Raw genomic sequence first — 22,817 nt, forward strand, 5'->3', positions numbered from 1 at the left:
GCACACCCCCCACTGGGGATGTGCCCGCAACCAAGGTACATGCCCTTGACCGGAATCGAACCTGGGACCCTTCAGTCCGCAGGCCGAAGCCCCATCCACTGAGCCAAACCAGCGAGGGCCATCCATATATTTTAACTCACTTCCAAAACAACACTGGCAAAAACACGTACAGCGATACGTTTTTAGGAAAAAGCAGAGGCCCGACTTGGCTGGTGTCACAGAACAAGCCCCTCCCGCTCCAGCCTCGGCCCGCCTCCCGGCCCACCTGGAACGGAAGTGCGAGAAGCTGGCCGGGAATCTCCATTAAGAGGTCCAGGTCCACGTGAGACTTGTTACCATAGTCCACGAAGAACACCTACAGGGTGAAGAGGGGCGCACGCTCGTGCGAGGCCAGTGCTGGCCCTCCCGTGTCCACGTCAGCCAGGGCGGTGCATGCGCCTCCGCTCCACCCCGCGGCACTCTGGGACCGAGCTTCCACGCGTCCCGGGGGGCGAGCGCTTCCTGCCGGGCCGCTCGCCTAACGCTCATTATTTCCTATTTCGTTTCCAGTCGGGGAGGACTCTGCCTGAACTGCGCCCGCCCGGGCAGCAGACGCACCTCGGCAGAACTCCCTGACACGTACAGGATCTGCGCCCTGAAGTAGCTGCGCTCATCGGAGTCGGCAAAAGGCGCCAGGCAGACCAGGTCCGGGTGCGGGTGGACGGCCAAGGGCGCCAGCTTCAGGCGCTTTATCTCTGCCGTCAGCTTCTTCAGAATCACGGCGTTCTTCTCGTCGATCCTGTACCCCCAGAAGTGCCCCACCTCCACCACCTGCAGGAGGAGGGCGCCGTGAGGCCCCAGGCCCCTGGGCAGGGCTCCAGCTCCAACCACATGGTGGGCCGGGGGGCCGCAGGCTCCCAGCAGCGCCCAGGAAAGGGGTCCTGCGGCAGCCCGGTCTCCCACCACCACAGCAGGAGCAGGAGGCCCAACCAGGCAGCCCGCCCGCTGCGCCGCCCGCTGCCCTGGAGCCAGCTGTCGCTGCGGCTGCCCAATGGCGTGGCTGCGACGCACCAGGAAGCACGCCTGTACCCCGACTGACATTTTAGCTCACGGACACCCTCAGGAATCCCGGTGCCGACGCTAACTGTGTTGACGTAAACGGACATAAATAGTACAGGCCAGGCATATACTATTATTCCAATTAGCACTTCTACATGTACCTTGTGGCTAAAACTGGTTTTTAGTGTTTTAAACGTAACATTTAAAAATTCCACTCTGAGTCGAGAATGGACCTGTGCTCCTTCTGTGTGCGGCCACATCGGCCACGCCCTCCCAGGTGACTAAGGTGTGTGAGGACCACGTCGTGACACTCGTGGCAACTCTGACGAAGGTGCGAAGCTCGCGGGACTCCTACCTCCGTGACGTCGACCGTGAGGAAGAGGTCTGGGACCAGCCGGGACCTGCCTGTCGTGCTGAAGGACACCTGGACGGGGTCCACCGTCTGCTTCTGGAAGTCCACGTTCACCCTGCGCCGGGTTGAGAGAAGGAGTCACAGGCCAGTGTGACAGAAAGGCGTGTGCGCCGTGACGGCGCTGCGGACCAGCCCGCCGCCTCCGCGGGACAAGAAGGCGCTCGTCAAACACCCGCCGAGACGGGCTTGGTCCCCTCAGCACGAGTGCCTGCTGCTTCCTGAACGGCCACACGCCCTCAGGGATACAGGCCACGGTCCGGAGCTTACAGGCTAGCTGCAGGGCTGCCGTGTTGCCCAGAGGTTCAGAGGGGAGCGGCCAGGCGGCCAGAACACGGCAGCGGCCAGGCGGCCAGGTTCCCGGAGACCAGGAAGAGCCTCACCCTCAGAGCTAAGACAGCGGCCTAACGCTGGAGAGGATGAAACACCGCTTTGCTGGAAATGAACGTTTCCTTCCTAACGCTTTTCTTTTTACCATAAAATGAAGGGATTATAACAGATCCAGTCCCACTTATTGACTACGAGCAGCTGAGGCAAAGGCACCCGCCAGATGGTCCTTGTTCCAGGCCCACCACACCCCACGCCTGGGCCCGGCAGCCCAGATGGCGCTCAGGGCACACACTGCCCTCACCGGCTCAGCTCCTGGTGGAGTAAACACTCGGAGTGGGAGATGGTGGAGGAGAAGGCCTCCCACGGGCTGAGCGAACAGGACCAGTGGCACCGTGACGTGGCACCGAGTGCAGGGTCCAAGAGAAGGAAGTGCAGGCGCTCGATGGCGCTGCCCAGCAGCAAGGGCCACAGGCGGGAACCAGACCCAGGGAAGGGCTGTGGGGGCCACACCGGGCAGCCGGGGACACAGCCTGGAGGCCCTCAAACTCACACACAGAGCTCCGGGCGACCAGCAGTCCCTCTTCTGTGCGTTTAGCCAAGGCCACGGCCATAGAAACACCGACTTGCAACAAGACCTGCCCCTGCTCCCAGCAGCCAGGGCACGGAGATGACCCTCGTGCCCGCTGGTGGATGAGTGGGTAGGGGAAGGGTGCATGTTATTCAGCCATAAAACACAAGGAAGCCTCATCATTTGAGACAATGTGGATGGACCTTGAAGGCAGCGCCCTAAGGGAAATCTAAAACAAAAACAAGACCACACACACAAAGAAAACTCTCAGGCCCTACTGGCCTGGCTCAGTGGTTGAACGTCGACCTATGAACCAGAAGGTCACAGTTCGATTCCCAGTCAGGGCAATGTCCGGTTGCAGGCTTGATCCCCGGTGGGGGGCGTGCAAGAGGCAGCCGATCAATGATTCTCTCATCATTGATGTTTCTCTCTCCCTCTCCCTCCCTCTCTGAAATCAATAAAAACGTATATTAAAAAATAAAAAGAGCTCATACCTGTGGTTCTGGGAGGCGGGAGGGGGTGGGGAAGGGGAAATTGGAGGAAGGTGCTCAGAGGACAGGAAGGTCCAGCTGCAGACCCTAAGTCCACACTGCCCCCAGCGGACAGGACAGGTGTTAGGAGTGAACCCCGGTTCTCATCACAAGAAGACCTGTTTCCTGCTGTAAGTATCTGGGAGGCGGGTGTCAGTGAACCGCGTGTGGTGATCACTACAACCCACGTGAGCCGCACCAGCACGCTTAAGCCCTCAACTTGCTCAGTGAAACGGGAAGATGGAAACCTGAGACTCCGGAGGCGAGTGATGTGCCCAGCACGCAGCCAGGAGGCGAGGAGGCAGGATTCGCAGGCAGCCCTGGCCGGCTTCCCAGCCAGGGCTGCCAGTAGGAGCGTGAGCGCGGTTGGCCGAGTAAGAAAACTGGGGCACGTGGAGGCGTGGGCAGAGCCTGGCCTCCCCGGCAGTACCTGGTGCTCCTGAGCCTGGACACGGCGCCCCCCTGCACCCGGCCCTCGATCTCCTCTGCCGAGTGCACGCTGAGCTCCAGGGCCACCTTAAGCTGAGACATCTTCACCGCCATGTACACCGCAGGCAGGACCTTGAACCTCTCGGTTGGGTTCCGGGAAAACTCCACGAAGGCTCTGTTCCGCAAGGCAATTAACGTAAAGTTACCACCCTGGACGGCCTGGCTCAGGAGACAGAGCGTCGGCCTGCAGACTGAAGGGTCCCGGGTTTGATTCCGGTCAGGGGCATGTACCTCGGTTGCAGGCTCCCAGCCCTGGTCAGGGGCATGGGCCCTGGTCGGGGGCACGCAGGAGGCAACCAATCAATGTGTCTCTCTCATATCGATGTCTCTCTCTGTCTCTCCCTCTCCCTTCCATTCTCTCTAAAAGTCAATGGAAAAAATATCCTCGGATGAGGATTACAAAATATAAATAAAAATAAAGTTACCCGGCACCTGGGAAAGCAACCGAGTGCATGAACTTCTCTCAGGTGAGAGGTGCTCAGTCACCCCTCTCCTCAGGACACCAGGGCCCTCCCTCACCGAGAGAAGTGGCCACGACAGTGACACGTCACTTCAGTGACAGCAGGGATCCTCCTGCAGAAGATGCAGACGGAACTTTCGGGCAAGAAATACCTGTGTTCACGGTTAGAACAGAACACGGGTGTGGGCTTCCTTTCTGTCTAATGTGACATGAACCGCAGAGAAGAGGAAACCACACATGAGCAGGAGGTCCTGGTGGCCTCCCTCCAGACACCAAGCTATCACCCAGCCGAGTGGCAGCTGCCCCTCCCCACCCACCTGGGGGTCAGGCTGCAGGGCACCTGCCCTACACCTCCTTCAAGTACACGGGCTGGTGAATGTCAAATGCCCGGATCAACATATTCCCCCCACGCCTGCCATGGAGTGAGGGACGCCCGCGCCGGAGGGCAGTGCGCCGAGGGCAGGCAGCCCAGAGAGGCCCTCACAGGAGCTGGGGGGGGGGGGGCCTGCTCCAGCCCTCCACAAAGGAACCTCTGGGACCTTCCTCTCACTGTCCCCGCCTGTGGCCCCTTCACCGCCCGCCCCCCCCCCAACTCCTGAAAGGTGCTGACCATGTGCCTCTCCCTCCCACCCATACAAAGGCCCACGTCCACGCCACGTGGTGCCAGCCAGCACTGTAACCATGGAGATCACTGACGCGCCTCCGTCACGGCAGTGGTGACAGGAACCCACGACTCACTTGGTGCCGTCGAACACGATGGACTTGACCTGGCCGCACTGCCGGAAGAGGGACTGCAGCTGCTTGTGGTAGAGGAAGCCGTAGGGCGGCGTGTGCTTCAGCTGCAAGCACACGGCCACTCAGAGCACGGCCAGGCCGGAGCCTGACGCGGGGCTCACGTCCTGCTCCTGTCGCTGCTCCAACCAGACGCCACGGCCAGGGGCACTCAACACTAGTGACTTAACGGCAACTAAATCCAGCGGTAAGTATGTTACACAGAGGCCAACTCTCGCCTAAACCCGCCCGGACGCCCACAGGGAGGTTACGGTTGCTCGGGGGCATCCCCGCTGCTCCGGCTGCGACCAGGTCCCATGTACCACGGCCCTCCCCCGCTCCATGCGGCGCAGGTCTGAGCCCACACCCTGCCCCATGGGATGTCCAGAGGCAAGCTAGGGGGTGCCCCTAGGACTCAGCACGCACAGCACCAAGAGCGGGGGATGACGCCTCCCCCCTTCGGGCAGCGCCAAGGAGACGCGGGTGCTCACGCTGTGCGCAGCAGGAAGGCCGCTGGGGGCAGAAGGCCGCCCACCCCTGGCGCCCGGTGAGGGGACCACGGGAAGGGCTGTGGGGAAGCCTCAGGAGGCCTGGCCCCACAGTGGCTGGCGACTGCCCTGTGGGATGAGCATCCCTCCCAGGCGCTCGCCGCCTAGCTGAGAACCGGCTCCGTCCACATCTTCCACTTCTGCCTACGTCCTCCCTGAGTGGCAACAGCCAACGTCACCAAGAAGAGCGGAAAGCCGCGTGCGCGCCACACACCAGGCTGCACCGTTAGGTGCAGGCGGCAGTGGAACCACGAGGTCCAGAAGCCAGCTCCCACCTGTCACCCTGAGCTACAGGGCTCAGCCGGCAGGTGTCCTCACGGGCTGGCCTGGCGGTCAGTGTCACCTAAACCCCCAACCGAGGTCACTGCTGCTTCCGGCCACGCCTTCTAGCTCAGAAACTGTGGCAGGGCCTCAAGCACGAGCGGCACAGACCGCAGTGCTGGCGGCCACCCAGTAACCTCTCAGTTTGTGTGAAACAAGCCGAGGGTGAACGAAATGTGCCTAAACTCACGGAGAAGCGCCCACACCTTCAAGATGGCCCCGGGTCGGCACTAGCCGAGCACACGCTTCTCAGGGCTGTGAGGCCAGGCCCACAAGAGAGCAGGACGGCGGGGCTCACATGCGTGAGGACACCCCCTGAGGATTCAGACCGACTCCTGCCAGCCGTGCTCGGGTGGAGCCCCGGGGGCCTCCGTGGCCGCTCTCCCCAGGAAGGCCTGCCCCCACCTACCACGATGGTCGTCTTGGGGTCTTTGCCGGCCAGCTCCCGCACCGCCATCTCCTCGTCGGGCTGCCCGAAGGTGAAGTAGTTGGGATAGAAAGCACCGGCCAACACCACCTGGAGGAGAAACTTATTTCCATGCAGCAGGTTACAGCGTCCCCTCTTCCCAGGATGCAACGCTGATAACGTAAGGGGAATTTTATAAAAACCAGACCCCCTACTCAAGCAGGAAGCCATGATTCTGGTCACTTCGCCTAACAGATGTGCACTAGGCCGACCTGCCTCCTAGGAGCGAGAGCACTTCTTACCGAGGGTCAGAGGGCGGGAGCTGAACAGGGATGGGGGGGGCTTGAGGGTGAGCAGGCAGACGCCCCCTCGGCCTCAGGACTGGCTGGGCTCCTGCAGCAGCCCCGCAGGTCCCGTGGAAAGCCCTCTGCGAGGCCCTCAGTGACCACACCCCCTTCCAGTGCCGCCCAGCTGACTCCCCGCGCACAGACGCCCCGGGCCCCACGCAAGGGCTCTGCCATCTTCCGGAAAATCCCTGCCGCACTCATGGTAGGTTCTTTCCCACCCGCTCATCGGCCCGCGGCCTCAGAGCTGCGAGGCTATTCCGTGTGAGGGCGGCCCGCGCTGAGCGATGCTGGAAGCGGTTTGTTTTCTCGGAAGCTGCAGCGCAGGCTCAGGCCCGGGCAGCCGGCAGTGTGCTGCCCACACGCCCTGGCAGCAGAGCGGCCGGGGCGGCAGCCGGTGTCAGGAAGGGGAGGGCCAGGCGCACCTGCAGGATGAACCGCTGCTTGTGCGTGTACTCCTGGTCCAGGGCCGGCCGCCGGGAGCCCGCATTCATGTTGAACTGCGAGATCCTGCTCTTCAGCTCCTCATACAGCTCCGCCACCTGCGCAGACAGCAACACGGTCTCGGGGCGGCGTGTGCAGAGCAGGGACACCGCAGTGCCCGGGAGCACCCATCCACCGGGAGGCGCGGCTGTCACAGCGGCTCATGAGAGCTGACTAATCAGGATCGAGGGATGCTCAGCACCGCACGGACAGGAAATGCCGGACACTCACTTCCTGCACATCGTGACCCCACGCCACACGCACGCCAGCGCGACCACCACCAACGCACAAGCACCACCGACAGGAGGGTTGAAAAGAGCAAATGGCCATGACGGGTCCTCTGCTTTAAGTCCTCTGAGCACAAAGCCTCTGCCTGACGGCGGCTGCTCTCGTGACGGAAACAAGCCGGATGGCCAGCAGCCGCTGCGCACAGCTGTCACTGCAGTAACACTGTGCACCGCGGCCCTCACGGGAACACAGCTCCAGGCGCCTCTGCGCTGATCATGAAGTTCCCCCAGAGGTGCCTCAGTCAGTCACAGAGAGCAACCACCACACAAGCCACACGCTGGAGACACAACTGAAAGGACAGACAGACAGACAGAGCCACGGGGGCGGGGGGGGGGGGGCCTGGGCAGCAGGAAGGCCACGCCCAGCGCACACAGTACATGTGTCTCCAGGTTCCTGAACGCCTTCCTCGAGGCTGCAGTCACGTGCACCCTTTCTAATCAAAAATCAACTTCAAATTAAGCAAGTCACTCACTCGGCCAAAAGCAATAAACTCCGAAGCCAGCAGCAGAACAAAAGCTCTAAACCACCTCCTTGCCCAGCGCTCTTCGAGAGCCCTGCCCCGGCAGACAGGGGAGACCAGCGCTCCCCCGGCCGCCCTCCCAGCCGCAGGCGCTCCCAGGGCTAAGGAGTTCACCATGCATCTGGGAAGACAACAGTAAGTAGAGACATGGGCGCTGCATTAACAAGAAAGCAAAATTAACCCATGAAAGCCTCCCCCTCCCCATGCTCCTCCCCCAAAACCCACGTAGTGAATTCAAATCGAGAGTGCGTCCTCCGAGCCCGGCTGTTGGTGCCCCAAGTGGTTAGAGCCTCGCCAGGGCACCGAGGGTCTCAGGTCTGTGTCCCCGTCAAGGGCATGTACCTGGGTTGCAGGTTCAATCCCTGGCCCTGGTCATCGGGGTGTGTGTGTGATGCAACCAATTGGTGTCTCTCTCACACGGATGGATCGCTCTCTCTCTCTCCAACCTCCCCAACTCTCCCTCCCTCACTCCCACTCTTTCTAAAAAACAATGGAAAAAGTACCCTCTAGCAAGAATTAACAAAACAAAAACCACAGAAGAGTAAGTTCTCTGAAAACACAACAAACAGGTAAGCGCCTGTGCACTGGGCGGCACAGCCCGGACTCAGCAGGCCCGGTGTCCACGCCCCACACGTCCAGACAGGCCGGCTCCTCGCGGACCGGAGCCCCTGGACCATGCGCCTCGTGAGCGTGTTTGGCTGAGGCCCTGGACACAGCGCTGTAGGCCGCACGGCCTCTGTGCAGAGGGCCCTGAGCCATGCAGTCACGGGGACCTCGGAGGGGCTGCCAAGTAGCTAAGACCAGCCACGCGGACACCCACGCCCACCTAGCCCAGCCCCGATAAGACCCGGGGCAGCAGGACTTGGCCTTGGTGAACACATCACTGCGGGGAGAACCAATCGTGCCCATGACTCCTGGGAGCCAACGGGGCCTTGCGCCTGGTACTGCTGGCTCCTCCCCGGGCCCTGGACCTGCGCTGACTCTATTCTGCCCCTCTAGCTGTAGTAACCCTCAGCCACACGCATAACAGACAGCTGGTCTGAGCTCTGTCTTTCTAGCCAATCGCTGAACCCGAGGGTGGCCTTGGGGACACCCCCCCGCCCCGCCCCAGCACACAATCCAATCAAGAAACAGAGACGACACAGGGACCCAACACCCGGAATGAGACAGAGGGGCCACCACCTCTGAGAGGACAGGACAAGGACAGCTCTATGTAGCTGTACTGTGTGTTACACACTGACACGTAAGTAACAGCAGGTTACGTAAAGTGTAGCCTTATCTCACATAAACACGTTTCTATGTAACACGCACATATGAATTCTACTCAGGCTGCAACAGGATGTGCCTCTGGGAATACCCATTACTGCCCTGGGGACCACCACTTACCTCTCTAATTCTCTTGATTTGAATGTAATTTAGCCGTCCCCAGTCAAGTTCATCCTTTAAACACATAAAAGCACAGTACTCATATTACAGCAGCAAATTGGAGCTAATCTGCTCCCATAACACACATCTCATCCAGCAGGAGTCCAGGCAACAGAGAAACCACCTGCTGAGCCTCTAGCACAGTGGTTCTCAACCTTCTGGCCCTTTAAATACAGTTCCCCATGTTGTGACCCAACCATCAATTATTTTCGTTGCTACTTCATCACACTGTCATGTTGCTACTGTTATGAATTGTAATGCAAATGTCTGATATGCAGGATGGTCTTAGGCGACGCCTGTGAAAGGGTCGTTCGACCGCCAAAGGGGTCACGACCCACAGGTTGAGAACCGCTGGTCTAGCGGGAGCTCGGTGAGCGCGGCAGACGGAAGCACACACACCTGCCCACAGGCCTGGACCTCGCCGGCCCAGAGCCAGACCTGGCCAGGAAGGGCGGGCACCGTCAGGCCGGGTTCCTCTCAGCCCGCTGTCTAAGGACAGCAAAGACAGGCCTCGGGTTCTGAGTGGAGCGGGTCCACGCGCATCCCCACCAGCACCGAGCACCCCAGGGAGCGGCTCCAGACGCTCCGAGGGTCACCGCTGCTCAGGCAGGACCGCCGGGCTGTGTGCCCGCGCCAGCGGAGGGAGTGCAGTGTCCTGGCTCAGGCTCTGGCTCAGGCTCCACGTCTCACAACGCCTCGGGCCCCAGCGCCCCGGGAGCGCCTACCTTTGGATGCCGCAGCTCCCCTCTCTGCCTGCAGAACTGCCAGGTCTGAAAGGAAAGGACCCAAGTTTCAAAATGCTTCACTGACAACTCAAACTGCTTTCTACACGTTCATTTTCAACACAGTTGGACCACAGAAAGTTTACAAGTTTAATTCTTCAATCAACTTCATAACATTGGACTCCCACCCCCACCCACTTCCTCCATTTTATTTTTTTATGTATTTTTATTGATTTCAGAGAGAGAGGAAGGGAGAGGGAGAGAGAGGGAGAGGGAGGGAGAGAGGGGGAGAGGGAGAGGGAGAGGGAGAGGGAGAGGGAGAGAGAGAGAGAGAGAGAGAGAGAGAGAGAGAGAGAGAGAGAGAGAAACATCCATCCATGATGAGAGAATCATGGATCGGCTGCCTCCTGCACGCCCCACACTAGGGATTGAGCCTGCAACCTGGGCATGTGCCCTGACTGGGAATTGAACTGTGTCCTCCTGGTTCATAGGTCAACGCTCAACCGCTGAGCCACGCCAACCTGGCCAGAGAACTTACTTTAAATGCCTCGACCAGCGCGATGCAGTCGCTCTTACTATTGCCAGAGAAATACACCTTATTCCTACAACGAATAACACGCAAGGTCATTGATACCAGCAAGACCAAGCAGCTGTTCACAATGGGAATGCTACCCACCTGTACCCGTCCAGGTGCTGCCTAAAAGGCATCGCAAAAAAATTCTTCAAAGACAGCGCTGCCGCTGGCAAGAGAAACCACAGGATGTCAGAGGGGAGGTCCCGGCGCCGGCGCGGCCCACGCCCTCACTCACCTATGATGAGACACTCGTCCAGGCACCCGAACACGTGGCCCAGCACGATGAGCTTGCCGAGCTGCTCGTTGACCGGCAGCTGGGCCAGCACTCGCCCCAGGAAGGTCAGCTCGCCGTCGTGCGGGTTCTCGTCCTCCCTCTGCCCGCTGACGGCCAGCGCGCCCACCTGCGTGAACGTGAGCGTGTGAGCCAGCCTGCCTGACGCTGCTTCCTCACGGCAGGAGGTGAAACCCAAAGTGAAGAGGGTCCGGTGAACCCAGCCCTAAAGGCACCTGCCCATCGTGGAAGCCGGGAGCACAGGGACACTGACAGCCTGGCTGGGAACTCGGAGCACACCTAGACTCCAGAGAGGGGACCACCCCCAGGCCAGCCCCACAGACGCCCCCGTAACTCACAGCGTGGCAGCGGCTGCACTGCACTAGCGCACTGCCCGCTCGCGTCACGCTGGCCACTCCCAGCGAAGCATGTGACCTGCGTGCAGAAAAGACTGCCTTCGCGTGACTAAGTGTGTTCCACAGAAACCCAAGCAGGTATTAAATGAAGGCAAAACACCAGAGGCACCTCCGGCTTGGAGGGCGGAGCCCCACAAGGAACAGGAACCAGGTGCATTGGCCAGAGCACAGCCGAGGGGGTGGAGTCGGAGCTCCCAGCCATGGGGGGGGGGGGACAGCTAGAATGGAGGGGCAGGGCCAGAGGGGTGCGCAGGCCATGGAAACCAGATGGCTGTCCCACAAACCCGGGCAGCAGGCCGTAGCCTGCAGACACGACCTGCACAGCCCTCACAGGATGGACACGCCACCTGGCGTGTTACATGAAGACAGAGGTGAGAACCGCTCAATGGTCAGCGCTCCTCATCTCAGAGCTCCTCGGCCCTGGGAGGCGAGTGGGCGCCAGGTGCGGGGAGGGGAAGCGATGCGGTTGTGCAAGACAAGCCTTGTTGGGATCGAAGTCAGCGCTTCGTCACTACCCGGGCTCTTTTAAGCAAATGCTGATCATTCATGACAAAATGTCCTAAAGCCCCGCAGCATGAAGCCCGCTCCTCCCGCCCGTGCCCCGAGCGAGCGGCCTACCTCCTTCAGCAGCAGGATGGTGCGCTCGATGTCCCCAAGGCTCGGCGGGGACAGGGCCGTGGCCAGCAGGGCCCTGGGCTCCCCCATGTCCAGTAGCTTCACCTTCAAGATCGTGCTGCCTAAGGGACAACGCTGAAGAGGACAAGCTTGCACTCAGTGTGGTCCTGGAACTAAGTCAAGTCCTTGGGGGGAGGCGGGCCAGGAAGGGGAAGGAGGGAGAGGAAGGGGGAAAGGCACAGGGCGAAGAGAGCGAGCTGGAGGGGGCGGGGGAGGGGAGCAGAGCACACTGCCTGCCCGTGCTGCCTCACTGAGGAGGGTGGAGCCCGCGGACACCCGCTCAACAGCGAGCAGACGAGGAGTTTTACGGAATCTAAGTCACGTCACTTAGAGCAGCGGTGGCCCGCGGACTACTGGTGGTCCATGATGTCTGAAAAGTCGGCGACTGCTGACTTAAGACTGTTCCGTAAAACTGTCTATAGAAAGTGAACTCTGAAATTGACCCCAGCGTATTACCAACATCTCCGGAATGACGTGGTCAGGGATGGCGTTGTCCCAGAAATCCCTGTGCACCAGGCGGTAACAGTAGCCTTTAGACACGCGCCCAGCACGGCCTGCACAGGAGACATTCAGAGGCCACGGGCATTAGTCCCGTCAATGTCAGCAGACACCAAGAATGACCCCTGACCCCTGAGAGGACCCCTGTGTTTCTAGCAGACAGGCCAGACGGACTCTGGGCGAGGGCAGTGCTGAGCAACCCTGCCTGCGGGGAAGCGCTGGCCCCACCTGGGGACCCTGGTGTGAGGCCCGCGCTCCTAAAGCAGCAGCCGTGGCCCCGTGCGTGCGTGGAAGCAGCACATTCCGGGCCACGCCTCCTGCCGGGCGTGGTGAGTGCTACAGAGGCACCAAGCCAGCGGCGCAGCTCCCCCAGAAAACGGCCTCCCCACAGGGAAGGCGTGTGCAGGAGGCGGCCACTTGGTCCTCCGCATCCTGCCTCCTCCTCAAGGCGCGCCCCCACCCCAGCTACTGCGTAGTGAACGAGCAAGTCCACGCGGAGCTCAGGACCAGGCAGGGGTGGGGGGGCACCACCGAGCAGCTGTACTGCTGAGGATGTACCCCCAAACCGTAAACTCTCCCAAGGAGGGGGGAGGATGTGCTGCCTGCGTGGAAGCCCAGCCTTTAAACAGCAGGGGCAGCCAGCAGTGCTCCTTCCTGGGGCGTGCAATCACACAAGGCGGGGGGGGGGGGAGTCTGCTGTCTGCCATGCCCCCTGGCACCCCACCCTTCCCCAGTAGTTCCCGTACCAAGAGGGTGGGTGGGGAGTACAGACCTCCACAACCCCACCCCCACCCCCCACCTCATCTGCCAATGACAAGACTTTCTGAGCAGAAAAACCCAAGATAATGACAAAAAGAAAAACAGAAACAATTCCTGGAACAAATTAGTGAGTTCAGCGAAGCCACCGGACACATGATCAGGAAGATCAATGGTGCTTCCGTACACGTTGAACATGTGAAAACTGAGCGTAAAATGCAGGGCCACTGAGATCCCTCCAAGCGCAGCTCAGCCCTCAGTGTGGCGCCCGGGCCAGGGCGGCGTCTGCATGAGCAGAGCACGTGCGGACGGGAGGTCAGGAACATAGCAATGCAGGCGCCTCCGTGGGATGTGCCCACGCTCACTCTCAAATCCACGGGAAGGCCATGTGCGAGAGCTGGACACCGGGGTGACGAGCCAGCGGGAGGAAGCGTGTTCTGTGTTGAGACTCACTAACAGCGGGCAAGGCAGTGTCGGGTGGAGGGACAGACAGATAGACAGAACACACAGAACCCGACAGAGGCCCCCTGCCCCGTGGCCTGACCTCTATAGAGACCGTGCAGGTGAAGGCACACTGCCCGCCATGGGGGAGGTTTGCCCACCACATCCTGGAAAGAACGTGTGAAGACCGAGCATAAAGCAGAGCCTCCGGTCAGACGACGCCTCTCAGACCCCCACGCAGAAACACCAGCGATCCAGGCAGGAGGCCGGCCCATGGGGCGGCACTTCCCTGGAGATGCCGGAGGCCAGCTAACCTCCTGACACGCGGCTCGACCTGAGGCTTTCCAAAGCGAGGAGAGGGTCAGTCCCATGCCCTTACTTTCATGACCACTTGACCTTTCCCCTGAACCCCTCGGGCTGGGTCACGGCAGAGCCTGGCTGACATGGGCCCAATCCCAGCCGGGGCCTCCCAGGGCAGCCTGCGCAGGTTGCTCCTCTGTGCCCTGCGGCCCTGCTGGCGGGGTGGCTTGGGGACAAGGACGGACACCGGAGCCAGGCCTGCGCATGGCAGGCACCACACCACAAGCAGGTCTCCTGGAGCAGGTCCCCGAGGACAGCACGCTGCGCCTCCACTGTGGCCAAACCCCAGGCCCAGCCCCAGCCCCAGCCCCACCCCAGCGCCTGTGCACACCCGAGCAAACATAGGCCCCGTGCGGCCAGCTCAGGAAGGAAGTGCAGAAAGATCAGGAGTCGGAGGAAGGGTCGCCAACAGCTGACAAAGGAGCCCCTGGCTCCAGCTCCTCCCGGAAGTTCACGGATTCTCTGCGCAATGACAGCGGTGGCGGGACGGACCTGCCCGTCACGTGCACACAGCCTGTCACCAAAGTGACTGGACCAGAGGGTCGCAGGTTCGGCCAGAGCCTGAGAGCTGGCCCCGTGGAGGAGGGAGGGCCGAGCGCGCGCAGAAGCGCAGGTCTGAGGGGTCGGAGGGCGTGCGGCCAAGCTTACCTTTCCTCTGGTTACAACTGGTCTTAGAAGCCCAGCTCAGGCGCAGACTCTGATAATTCGTGTCTTCGTCACAAACCAGAGTTCTAGTCAAACAGAAGTCTATAACTGCCACGTAAAGAGAGGAGTGTGAGCACAAGGCAGTGAGAGGGACTGCCGACCACAGCGCACAGCGAGGGCAGAGCTGGGGGCAGGCCCTGCGGGAGGCCCTGCCTCCAAGGACCGGGTCGTGGGGCAGGAAGGACAGGCCCCTGCAGCCCACCTGGCAGCGGAGGAGCCCAGCTGGGGGCAGGGAGCTGCCCGGCCTCTCTGTGCGCAGTGTCCTCGCCCGTGGCCCAGGTGACAGAGCCCCTGCCACTCCTTGGGCAGACCCTCCTGTCCACTACAGAAGGGCGTCTCCGAGGCAGGCACTGAGCCTGGGGCCTGGCCCCGTCCTCCCAGCCAGCCCCCACCACTCCTCCTGCTCCTTCCCTCCACTCAACACAGCGTAGCTCTCAACCCATCTGTCCCGTGAGGACCTGCCCCCCACCCCCATCCCTTTAGGGCCTCACTCCTTCTGCCCAAAGCGCAGTCTGCCCTCCCCGCCCTCGAGCGCCTGCACCCTTGGCCTGCGCTCTACCCGTCTGCCCAGGCCCAGCCCTGCTCAGTGACAGCTGTCCCCACACTCGTGCCAAGCGGCCAGAGGCCAGCAGGCTGCCGGTCCCTTCACTTCCTGGTCACCAGCTGTGCGGGGCCCACAGACACCCCCGTCCACTCCATCTTGTTCGATGGCTGCCCTCAAGCTTCTGGCGCCCTCTCCCTCCTCACTCTCACTGAGGCCCGGCCTCTGGGCCCCGAGGATGCGGAGGCCGCTAGAGCTCCTCGAGGCACCGCTGTCCTCCTGCCGCCCGCCCAAGGCCAGGGGTACACCGCGCCCTCTATCTCGACCTTGTCACTCAGCGAAGCCGCCCGGGGCCTCCTGGCAGGGCGTGAGCTCTCATCTCCTTGGCCCCTCGGCTCCCTCTACACCACGTGCCAGGAGTGCTGTCAGCCGGCGTCCAGGCCCCTCCTCCTCCCTCAATGTCTCATGAGAACAAAGACTTGTTTTCTGCTCTTCCCCAGCTCCCCCACCCCCACCACCGCCCCCACCCCCGCCCCCCACACAAACACAACCCACCCACCCTGTCCTGGCCACACGCCTTCCTGCTGCTCCTGGGGCCATCCTGGGCCAGAACCCCATCTTCGCACAGTCGCTCCCTGGCAGCTCAAGTCCTGCTCCCACGCCCTCCTCAGAGCTTCCCGCAGCCCCTCGGTGCGGACGCAGGTCTTACCGTACTTGACGTCGGGCACGGTGACCGAGCTCTCCGCAATGTTGGTGGACAGAATGATCTATCAAACAGCAAGGAAGGACCGCGTGCTTACCGACCAGGAAATCAGCAAGGCTAACGCACTCACACTCAAACAGCACTGACAAGCTTCGAAAACACTGGGCTCAGGTCTCTGAAAGGCATCGTGTTCCTCTTGTGTCCCCGTCGCACTTGGCCAAGGGTCCTGGGCTGGGGAGGGAGGAGTCAGTGTCCTGGGGCCTCAACAGCTGACCCTGCCTTGGACCCCAGCTCCGCTCCACAGCGTGGGACTCGGGCGGCACGGCCTGGTTTTCTCGTGAATGAAAACAGAGATGGCACCACCCACTCACGCTGCGGGGATGCCCCTGAGAGGTAACGGAGCTGGCGCTGTGAAGCTCAGGCCGCAGCGGGAGCCGGGTCAGGGAGCAGCCGTGTCGCGGTGCGGCGCCCTCTGCAGGACACCCGCCTGCGCGTTGGAGGCTCCCCCTGTAAGCGGGCACCTGTCACCCTAATTGGCCTTCCTGACAGCTCTGCGCGGGTGTGACTGACTCGGCTTCAAACGTACCACGCAGGCTGAGAGCAGTGGTTTGCTCGTCACACAGCTGCAGGTGAGACCCATGTCACCTGCCCAGGCCCACCTTCCAAACCCTTCGCCTCAGCGTAGCACCTCCTCCTCCAGGGGCCAGGCCATGCCCAGGGGGAACCCGACAGATGGAAGGGCTGCGAGCAGTGGCCCTGGGGGCCAGCGAGGTCCCGCTGCCCTGGAGGCTCCGACTGGAGCCAGGCCCCACCCACTGCAGCAGCTCTGCTGGGCCGCGATGGGACCACCCTCGCTCAGGCACAGGCTGAGAGGAAAGGAACCAGGAGGCGCTCACCAACGTCACCTGAGCAGTGCCAGGGACACCGGACGGTCCGCGCGCTGAGACGTGACCGAGGAATGAAACCCTGGCAAACTGACCAAAAGCCAAAGACAAGACGCGCCGGCCGGCTCACCAGGCTCGCGCGAGTCTGTGGCTGAGCTGCCTCAGCCCGCGGCCCAGCACAGGGCCACAGTGCCCTCCGGGTCCCACGCCCACCTTTCTGTAGCCGGGCACCGGGCTCAGGAACACGTTGTTCTGCTCCTCCAGAGTCACGCTCGAGTGCAGGGGGTAGACCTGCAGCCTGGGGGGAGGGACACGGCCATGAGCACAGGACGGGGCTCACACCGGGGGCTGCGCTCACGGCGCTCCGTTCATCATTTCAGGCCGAAGCCAGCCCGTGCTGAGGAGGACTGGGTGTCCTTCACACACCTTTTCTGGATCATGTTGGTGAGGAGCTCGTGCATGTAGTTTATTTCACTCAGGCCTGGGGGGGCAAAGGGGGGCAAGAAAGAGATGGGTGTTTAGTGCTGGAAAGCGCCCTCAGGTGAAGAGCACGTCTCTTTCCAAGAGGCCTCCCCATTCACTGTATCTCCTTGTTACCCCCCACCTTGCGGTAAGAGCAACAGCGCGAACGCACAGCAGCACCGAGTCCAGACGCTGGAAACACAGGTGGAAACACCTGGACCCCCCCGCCTCCCCCGCCCCCCTGTCCCCGCCCCCCCGGGAGCCCCAGCAGTGCTGCCGGTCAGCTGTGCGCGAGGCAGCTACTCTTCTCGCCCCCACTCATTCCCTGATTTTCTACAACGAGCATGAAAAATTTTACAGCCACAAAATAGTGGTTAGAAAGTATTAAATGTTATTACTCTACAATATTAATATTAAAATAGTGAAGAAGGCCTGGCCAGTGTGGCTCTGCGACTGAGCATCAACCTGTGGACAAGGGGGTCAGGGTTCCGTTCCCAGCCGGGGCACTGCCTGGGTTGTGGGCTCGACCCCCGTGGGGGGCATGCAGGAAGCAGTCAATCAATGATTCTCTTATCCTTGCTGTTTCTGTCTCTCTCTCCTTCTCCCTTCCTCTCTCTCAAATCTATATTTTAAAACCATATTTGAGAGAGAGAGACAGAGAGGACCCCTCTCCTGGCGCTGCCATCCTGGCCCGAAGGCTGGCACTCACCTGGCAGAAACACCAGCACACTGCCCCGCTCCCACGCGAGCTGGGCGCCCGCCCAGGCCTTGTTCCTGTTAAAAACGTGAGGTGCGCGCGTTAACCACGCGAGGACAGCAGTGCCGCTCCCAAACCTTCCCCAGCCTGCAGCGCCCGATGGCGACAGCCTCGCCCAACCACGCATGTAACCTTCTCCGCATGAGGAAAGGCAGGGGCCGAGTGCCGGAGCCGGTCCATCCTTGCTGTTTCAAGGGACCTGGCATATATGGCATACAGTTCTTAATATGTTTGCTCACCTTCTTGGCACTGTGTGTTTTAACCAAGGTCACCTCTCTGAGAAAGGTTGTTTCACCAGGTAGGGATTTTCCCCTGAAGTTAGGGAGGGAATAAAACCCCTTAACTAAGTGCCAGGCGGGTAGTTAATCACTTTAACTATGAACAATCATGCTTAAGCTACATAATCTTTACTCCCTGGAATGGAGATAAGAAATGCCCTAACCTTTGGAAGAGAGATTGATAGGATTGGAATCAACTGGTATAAATACAGATGTAACAGGACACAGAACCTAGACACAGAACACAGACACAGAACCTAGTCACGGAACCTACACAGAACCTAGAGACAGAAGAACTTCCCTGGAGAGAACATGGCAAAAGATCCTGGACAGAAACTGGCCACAGAACCTAGAGACAGAACCTAGCGAGAGAACCTGGCTGAAGAACCTAGAGACAGAATCTGGCTACAGAACCTGGATAGAACATGGCAAGAGAACCTGACTAGAACCTGGTGACTGAACCTGGCTGGAGAACCTAGCGAGGGAACATGGACACAGAACCTGGTTGGAGATCCTAACCAGAACTTTGCTGGAGATCCTGGCTAGGCTGCTGATCAACTGAACGCTGTCTCCGTGTCGTTCCTTCTTCGCCGACTCCGTCCACACCTTTGGGGACCCCTGGACCTGCTGGGGTTGGACCCCAACAGCTGAGGAGGAGTCCCAGGCAACAGTCTCCCATCACTTTTCCTATGAAAACTGTCTGTCAAGGTTTTCCTGGGAACTTAATCCACCCTCAAAGCCAAACACTGGAAATGAACTCCATGCCCTGGCCGGGCCGCTCAGTTGGTTAGAGTGTCATTCCGATGCGCCAAAGTTATTGATTTGATCCCCAGACAGGGCACATACTAGAGTCAACCAATGAGTGCACAAAGATGCGGACCAACAACATCAATGTTTCTCTCTCTCTCTTCCTCTTCCTCCCTTTCTCACTCTAAAATCAGTAAAAATATCTTTAAGATAAACTGTAAGTTCAAAATGTCATTAGGAAGCCTTTTTTCAGGACAAGATCTCAAACCATCCCCTCGCCGCCCCACCCAGCTCCTGTCACTGTGACTGCGTGTGCAGTGAGAACCCTGCCCTGCAGACCTGGCAGCCCCTCCATGCCAGGCCTGCGTCTTTGAAAAGACCAACAGCACCGATGCCCGACCTGCGGCAGAGGAAGACCAGCCGGTGCCAAAAGCAAGGAAATGCCCGTGCCCAACGACATGCAGCCAGCTGTGGACAGCTGATCATCAAAAAAGAAAACTGACTGTGGTTAACTTTGATATTTAAATAAACCTAAGTCTCAAGAGGATGAGAAGACAAGGCAGAGACTGAGCGAAAACCTTCGCAGAAGACATCTAACGAGCTGTTATCCAAAACACAGGCAACTCTTCCGGCTCAACCTTAGGAAACAAGCAACAGGAGAAATGGGCAAGATCCCGAACAGACACGTCCTCACCGAAGATGGACAGGTGACAAGTAAACGTGAAAAGATGCTCCGGCCACGTCGTCAGGAAGGTAAACTGGAGCCACGCGACCCACTGCACACTGACAGGACGGCACAGCCAGGGCCCGGCCCCGCCAGGGCCTGAGGGGGTGGAGCAGCGGGACAGGACGGGACGGGACCTCGCTCACTGCCGGTGGGAACGCCAACGGGGCGGCCCCTGGGAGCGTCTGCCGGGTCCGCCACAACCGCACACACTCTCGCCACAGCCTCGGAGACGTGTTCCTGGGCACTGACCCGAAGAGCTGAGAACTCAGGTCTGAGCATAAACCGGCACTGGATGCTGACCACAGCTTTAGTCACGGGGACCCAAACCTGGAGCCACCGGATGTCCTCACATGCCCAGCAGGCCGTGCCTATCCCTCAGCATCAGCAGAAGGAGCTGCCCCGCCAAGGAAGGCTCGGAGGAACCTGAGAGGCACAGGCCACGTGAAAGCAGCGTCTGAAGCGGCCACATCCTGTAGGATTCCGACGACACGACATTCTGGAAAAGGCAAGACTGTGGTGCCAACAGGTGATCAATGGGCCCTGCCAGTGCGGCTCAGCTGACGGGTCATCATCCCATAGACAGGAAGGCTGTGGGTTCCCGTGCCGGGTCAGGGTACATACCTGGGTTTCAGGCCCCCCACATGGGAAAGCAACAGATTGATGTCTCTCTCACATCAATAGTCCTCTCTCTCTTTCTCCCTTCTCCTCTCTCTAAAATCAATAAGCACGTCCTCAAGGACAAAATAAATAAATTAAATTAAATAGGCTGTGGTTGCCAGGGGTTACGGAGCGGGGACGAGCAGGCAGAACCCAGGGTTTTCCAGGCAGTGAAACGACTGTCGACACCACAGTGGTGGACGTGTCATTACACACTTGTCACACCCACAAGACACACGCCACCCAGAGCACCTGAGTGTGACCCCGGGCGTGGGCAACGGCCTCCATGTGAGATGCTGGCAAAGGGGGTCGCATGAAGACTTCTGTGCTTTCGGTTCCAATTTACTGTGACCCTAAAACTGCTCTGGAAATGAAGTCTATTGAAAGGGGGCCCATGAGTCCATTGTGACATCGAGAGAGACGGGGGAGGCGGGGAGAAGGGCGGGGGTAAGAGGGAAGCTCCTTTTCACAGAGTGACCTCAGGGAGGAGTCAGAGCGAGTGACAAACCCGCACAGTGGGCACGCGGCGACCACCAGGGGAAAGGCTGTCGGCAGCAACGCCCACGCTCAGACTCCGGGAGTTCAAGGGGCAGGAGGCGGCGGGGAGGGACCACAGCTCCAGCCTGCGCTGCCCCAGAGGCACCACGACTGCACGTCAGCCCGACCAGAACACAGGCTTCCCTGCAGGAGCAGGCAGACCAAAGGCGACTCTCACGTCACGAGACGATGACAAGAAAAGACCACCACAGCCCAGGAAGAACGATGAGAACGAGTGCACTCGATGTATGCAGGTTACTGCTCGACAAAGCTAACAATTCAGGAAAAGCAGGAGTATAGAGAGGATTACATAGCAACCTCACTTTTACACCTAACAAAACTATTCCAAGAATGAAATACAGTTTTAGCTAAATAAAAACTAAGCTGCCCAGCCAGGGCTACCAACAGACGTTTAAAGAATATATATTTAATGATTTTAGAGAAAGGAAGGGGGAGAGGGAGAGGGAGGTTTGTTGTTCTACTTACACATTCATTGGTTGGTTCTTTCTTTAAAAATAAATATTTATTGACTTCAGAGAGGGAGGGAGAGGGAGAGAGAGAAACATCAATGATGAGAGAGAATCCTTGACTGGCTGCCTCCTGCACGCCCCCTATTGGGGATCAAGCCCACAACCTGGGCCTGTGCCCTGACCGGGAATCAAACCATGACCTCCTGGCTCACAGGTCAACGCTCAACCACTGAGCCCCGCCGGCCGGGCACTTGTTGATTCTTGTGTGAGCCCTGGCCAGGGCTCAGGCCTGAAACCTCTGTGTGGCAGAACACTTCAACCAACTGAGCTACCAGCCAGGGCTCCCAAGGACCTTCTTTAGGAAGAATGAAAATGACCTAAGAGGAGACTAGGCTGCAGCAGAAAAAGATCCTATCTAATAAGGCAGAACATGCAAATTAACCATCACACCACGACAAAGATGGCGGCGCCCACAGCCAATAAGGAGGGAATGTGCAAATTGATGCGACAAAGATGGCAGCAGCCAGACAGGGACGCTTGCATCATCACCATGGTGACAACACAGGCGGTCCTCTCCGGCAGCTCTGGGCCTCTGGGCAGCGCAAGCGCATGCAGGCGCAGAGCAGCCCGGCAAGACACCTGCTATACTGGGGGGGGGGGGGTGCAGGGGAGTGGAGGGAGCTATAGGAGGGCGGCAGGGCCGGAGCGAAGGTGGAAGGCGGCAGCCAGGGGAAGGAAGGCCTATTCTTGCACAAATCTCCGTGCATCGTGCCTCTAGTGAGTAAATAAAATGACACCCATTTGGCCAAATCTAAGCACAAAAATGGTAGAAAGAATAATGAAACTTGTGGAGTTAAAAACAGAGCTAAACTGGCACTCAGCTGCAGGGGCTGGCGTGCAACTGGGTGGCCCCTCGTCCGAGGGCTGCAGGGCAGTGACTGCACCCGCCAGACTATCTCCCTTTCACAGCTGGTGAAGGCAAGAAGAGGCACGTGGGGGGGTGGGGGGGCTCGCAGGCCCACAGGGACAGTGCCCCAGCCACAAGGGGAGAGCGCACGCTCCCTGCATGCTGCTCCAATGCACACTGCGTGTGTGTGCGTGTGTGTGTGTGTGAGCTCAGCGGGGCAAGCAGCGAAGGTCCCGGATGCAGCGCCTGCTATCAAAACAACACCCTCCAAGCACCACTAGAGCCTCGGGCTGTCCCTCAGGGAGACGTGTCCAGATCCCAGCGAGTGGACGTGGGAGCACAGCAGACTCGGCGCGGGAGCACCTCGGAGATGGGAGCCATGGAGAGGCGGCTGCGCTCTGTCCTCGGGCTGCGTGGACAGCACGTCGGGGCTGTGGCCCTAGCTTTCAGACGGCCTGTCCGGAAGCCATACGTGGCATGGTTCTAACTTCAAGGGGAAAACGTTACAAGATACGTACTAACCTCCTTTCTGACTACGTAGAGTGACTACTGAGAAAGTCTCTACGTTAAACCTTAACATAAAAAAGCTTCCAGACGAGCCACCCGCCTGGAGCCCCTGCGCGGCACCGCGGCTGCTGCAGCCGAGGCCTCCTACCCGCTCTCCTTCATGTCCATGTCGTCAAACATCTGAATCAGGGAGACGGCGACCTCGTACGTGTCCTTCGTTATCACTGGCTCCTCCAGCACGTGGGGGGAGAGCTGGAGGCAGGAGGAAACTGAGGGGGTCAGAGGGCATCAG

General features: G+C 59.9%; 1 protein-coding gene across 1 annotated transcript in view; it reads right to left on the minus strand.

Annotated features, from left to right (window-relative positions):
• Nucleotides 1-22,817, minus strand: part of TDRD9 (tudor domain containing 9) — a 53,476-nt gene that overhangs the window by 8,629 nt on the left and 22,030 nt on the right. Inside the window, exons 9-28 of the mRNA XM_059660822.1 lie at nt 22,674-22,777; nt 17,648-17,712; nt 16,903-16,957; nt 16,690-16,774; nt 15,599-15,656; nt 14,292-14,396; nt 12,045-12,142; nt 11,532-11,663; nt 10,462-10,627; nt 10,329-10,392; nt 10,191-10,254; nt 9,656-9,700; nt 8,892-8,945; nt 6,640-6,756; nt 5,874-5,981; nt 4,563-4,663; nt 3,306-3,479; nt 1,394-1,505; nt 598-810; nt 266-355 (exon numbers count right to left, since the gene is read on the minus strand). Coding sequence (XP_059516805.1) covers nt 266-355; nt 598-810; nt 1,394-1,505; nt 3,306-3,479; nt 4,563-4,663; nt 5,874-5,981; nt 6,640-6,756; nt 8,892-8,945; nt 9,656-9,700; nt 10,191-10,254; nt 10,329-10,392; nt 10,462-10,627; nt 11,532-11,663; nt 12,045-12,142; nt 14,292-14,396; nt 15,599-15,656; nt 16,690-16,774; nt 16,903-16,957; nt 17,648-17,712; nt 22,674-22,777 — 2,010 coding nt within the window. The remainder of the gene's footprint in view (nt 1-265; nt 356-597; nt 811-1,393; nt 1,506-3,305; nt 3,480-4,562; nt 4,664-5,873; nt 5,982-6,639; nt 6,757-8,891; nt 8,946-9,655; nt 9,701-10,190; nt 10,255-10,328; nt 10,393-10,461; nt 10,628-11,531; nt 11,664-12,044; nt 12,143-14,291; nt 14,397-15,598; nt 15,657-16,689; nt 16,775-16,902; nt 16,958-17,647; nt 17,713-22,673; nt 22,778-22,817) is intronic.

This window comes from Myotis daubentonii, chromosome 1 (genome assembly GCF_963259705.1).
Source record: "Myotis daubentonii chromosome 1, mMyoDau2.1, whole genome shotgun sequence".
Classification (NCBI taxonomy): Eukaryota; Metazoa; Chordata; class Mammalia; order Chiroptera; family Vespertilionidae; genus Myotis; species Myotis daubentonii.